Source organism: Melozone crissalis, unplaced genomic scaffold (genome assembly GCF_028551555.1).
Source record: "Melozone crissalis strain CALT ecotype California unplaced genomic scaffold, PUWL_Pcris_2 ptg000018l_1, whole genome shotgun sequence".
Classification (NCBI taxonomy): Eukaryota; Metazoa; Chordata; class Aves; order Passeriformes; family Passerellidae; genus Melozone; species Melozone crissalis.
In genome coordinates this window covers 2279188-2282575 of record NW_026535796.1, presented here as the reverse complement: position 1 = coordinate 2282575, position 3388 = coordinate 2279188, and the positions used below count along the sequence as shown (strand labels likewise).

The following is a 3388-nucleotide window of genomic DNA, read 5'->3' as shown; positions in this document are numbered from 1 at the left end:
ACATTCCCAGCTGGCAGCAGCAGCCAGAGGAAGCCGGGAAGCGCTGGCAGAGGGGGCAAAGGCAGCTCAGGGTTCACGGTGCTGTTTATTGATATTAGTCCTCAGTGGGATGCAGGAACCAGGTGCCAGGGGGAATTTTGGGATCACAGCCGTGTTGGGAAGGGTTCTTTTGGGGGTAAAGTGCTCCAGGACCTCTGAGGAAGGAGCAAATCCATGCTCCAATGCGCTCCCTGCAGAGCATCCCTCCCACATGGCCCCTATCACTGTCCCTGCTCCCTTTCCCTGCAGGAATAAGGGTGGGAGGGTGATCCTAAGTCGCTGCCCCATGGTCCTGCATGGGGGCACTTGAGGGGTTCAGCAGGCTCAGACCCCCCTGTCCATGGTGGCATCATTACTGGGGGCAGTGCTCCCTTCTGGCTCCTCAAACACCTTCTGGAGGAACCCCCTGAGGGACCCCATGGAGCAGCGCCTCCAGCACTTTGTTACTGAGATGTAGATGAGGGGGTTGATGCTGCTGGGCATGCAGGCAAACAGGAGAACAACCTGGGGGGACACAGTGGTGTAGCCGAGCTGCTGCAGGAAATTCCAGAGACTGAGGGGGAGAGTGAGGAGCACAGCCAGGAAGAAAATGATGTCAAGCCTCTTGGATTGCTGCTGCTGGGAGCTACCCCTGAAGTGAATGAAGAGGATTGTGCTGGAAATGACCATGGATGGAGCAAAGACGAGGAAGTTGAGGATGTACAGGGAGATGAGAGCTCCCTGGCAGAGCTTGTGTTCCTGTGACTGGCACAGGGAATTCACCGCAGAAATGGCAGCAATGGCAGTGATGGAAAGGGCCCAGAGCATGGCACTGACCACCACCCATGAGAGGCCCTGGGGAAGGTGGCAGAAGAGCCCAGGTGGGCAGAGCATGGACCTGCCCCTCTCGATGCTGATGGCCGTCAGCCGGTACAGCCCTACGCTGTGGAACATCGGGAAGAGGAGGAAAAGGAAGCGTATGGATGCTGGGGGCATGATGGAGGAGCAGGAGAAATTCTCCTGCAGGAAGAGCAGAGCGGAGGGGACCATGAAGATGAGGAAGAGGAAGTTGATGAGGGCCAGGTCAAGGATGTAGGCAGTGATGGGTTTCATAGTGTCCCTGTGGATGCGGAACCCGAGGACCCAGAGCACAGCCCCGTTCCCAGCCAGCCCACAGAGGCAGATGAGCAGGGTCACACTGTGTGTGGCCATGCTGGGGACATCTGTCTCACACAGATCATCTCCTTCAGTGGGTGACATGGCAGGGGGGACGTAATGCTCATCCACATGGATGGAAGCTGGGCAGGCAGTGAGATGTGGCCCTGGCTGTGGTCAGAGTGGATGGGCAGTGAGTGCTTGGAGAATCCAGGGATGGACTATGCAGCTCCTCAGCAGCTCCCTGCAGTGGGAAGGATTCAGTGGGGAGGAGTGAGATGTGCAGGGGAGGAGGGTGGTGGAAATTGTGGAGTGGGAGAGGGAGGTGGGAGGGTTGGGCTGTTTGGCAGGAGGCTGATAAATAACACAGAGAATAAACATTTTCAGTTCTTCTGAATTTCTTCAAAAGCAAAGTGGCCAAAATTTAGAATGATGTGTTATAGATGGATAATGGGATGATTGGCTCTCAGTTAAGGGATGAATACAGTGTGAATATTACGAGAAGCTTTATTTATATATAATTATGTCATTGCAGTCTGTTGTTTAGATGTCCCCTGTTCTCCCCATAGTCCCCTTCTCTCCCCTCTGTACTGTTGCCATCAGAGATCCTGAGTCATCTAGGACAGGTAGAAAGAAGGGGTGTACAAAATCTTGTTGCTGGGGGGGGGAAGAGGTGCAGCATGAGGACACCTGACCCTCCAGTCAAGCTGCAGGAAAGCAGGCTCCAGCAATAAACACAAAGAAGGGCTGACTGACAGACTTTGGGAGGGGCCAGGTTTAGCTGATGCAACCCCCCGGGGTATCAAAGGTGAAGCATCCATCCTGAAGATCAGCCAGCCACGTGGTGGGCAGCCATGAGGGAAGCTCCCAGGCCTGCTTCTCCTTATTTAGTCCTTTTGTTGCATTTTTATTAAGGTTTATTGACCATTTAAAATTAAAAAAGTGGGTGATTGTTTCTCACAGGATGTAAAGGCTGGCACACAGGATGGCAAACATGGCAGGAACCAGTGCAGAAACAGATAAGGAGGCCTGCAGTGATTTTGGGGCAAATTCTGGAACAAAAAACAACAGTGCATGGCCAGAGGAAAAGTGCAAGGCAAGGGTACCTTTAATATGGCAGCATTCATTGAAAGTGAGCACCAGAGAGACACTGCTTAATAAACTTCCAGGATCATAAAACGACTTCCAGGGGAAGGTGGATGCATGGAAATGAGTAGTAGGAAACTGGTGTTTGTGTATTAGATAAAATAACTTCTAAATGGCTACATATGTTTCTAATGGATTAATTCTGTGTTGTAAAATCTCACCATACACACAATACAAGGAGAGATCCCTCTGTGTCCTGTGCAGGTCAAGAATTCCTGCTTCCTCATGCTTTGCATTGTGTTAGGAAGTTTGTTGTGGCCCATTTCAGTATTAGGATACAGACGGGATGCACAGGAAAACAGAGAGGATCTGGGGAGGGCCCTGCGGTCACTGGGAGAGGGTGTCAGGAACAGAGCAGCTGCTGCAGGAGAGGAAGGTGGGGTAGGGAGGAAGGCAAACATTCCCCTGACCTGTTCCCTGTGGGGCAGCAGCAGGCAAAGGGCTCTGTGCAGATCAGCGGCGCTTCCTGGTCCCTCTTGCTCCTTTGGGATCCATGTCCTAAAGCGGCTGCTGCCAGGTCAGGGACATGAAGGAGAAAGTGCCCAGGTCACCAGGAGCTCCCCATTCCCATCCTGCTGGCTCCTCTCTCTGTGCACTGTCCGGGTGCTGCTTCCCAAGGCTTGGTGGAGTCAAAAGGGAGTAGGAAATTTCATCTTTGGCTACATCAGAATTTCTCTCACTCTGAGTTATTTGTCTTGCCCTTTTTTTTTCTGCCATAGAGGAAGCAGCTCGACATGCAGATTTCTTTGAGTGCCTCCTCATTTCCTCCTGATTGGAAACTCTTTTCCAAATTGGACATTCTCCAAATGCTTTCCCTCTCTCAGCAGGTTTCTACCATTGCTTATTTATCTCCCCTGAGAGGTCATTTTTCCTCCAGCAGCAGAGAGCTGCTGGTGGGGCTGGTAGCACTGGAATGCTGCTGGCAGTGCTGGAAGTGCTCACAGCACTGTGCAAGCATCTGGGTGCTTCTCAGAAACAACTCCCATTCTGGGTTGATTTTCAGGATCATTGCCAAAACCTCCCCTGGCCCCAAGAAAGCAAACTGAGCTGAGAATTCCCATTTATGAAA

The 3388-nt window shown here is 52.1% G+C and overlaps 1 protein-coding gene across 1 annotated transcript; it reads right to left on the bottom strand.

The window, feature by feature from the left end:
- Positions 1–363: 363 nt before the first annotated feature.
- Positions 364–1281, bottom strand: LOC128936983 (mas-related G-protein coupled receptor member H-like). The gene has a single exon (XM_054276297.1). The coding sequence runs from the start codon at positions 1276–1278 to the stop codon at positions 364–366; it is 915 nt and encodes a 304-aa protein (XP_054132272.1). The 5' UTR covers positions 1279–1281.
- Between the last annotated feature and the right edge of the window lie 2107 nt (positions 1282–3388).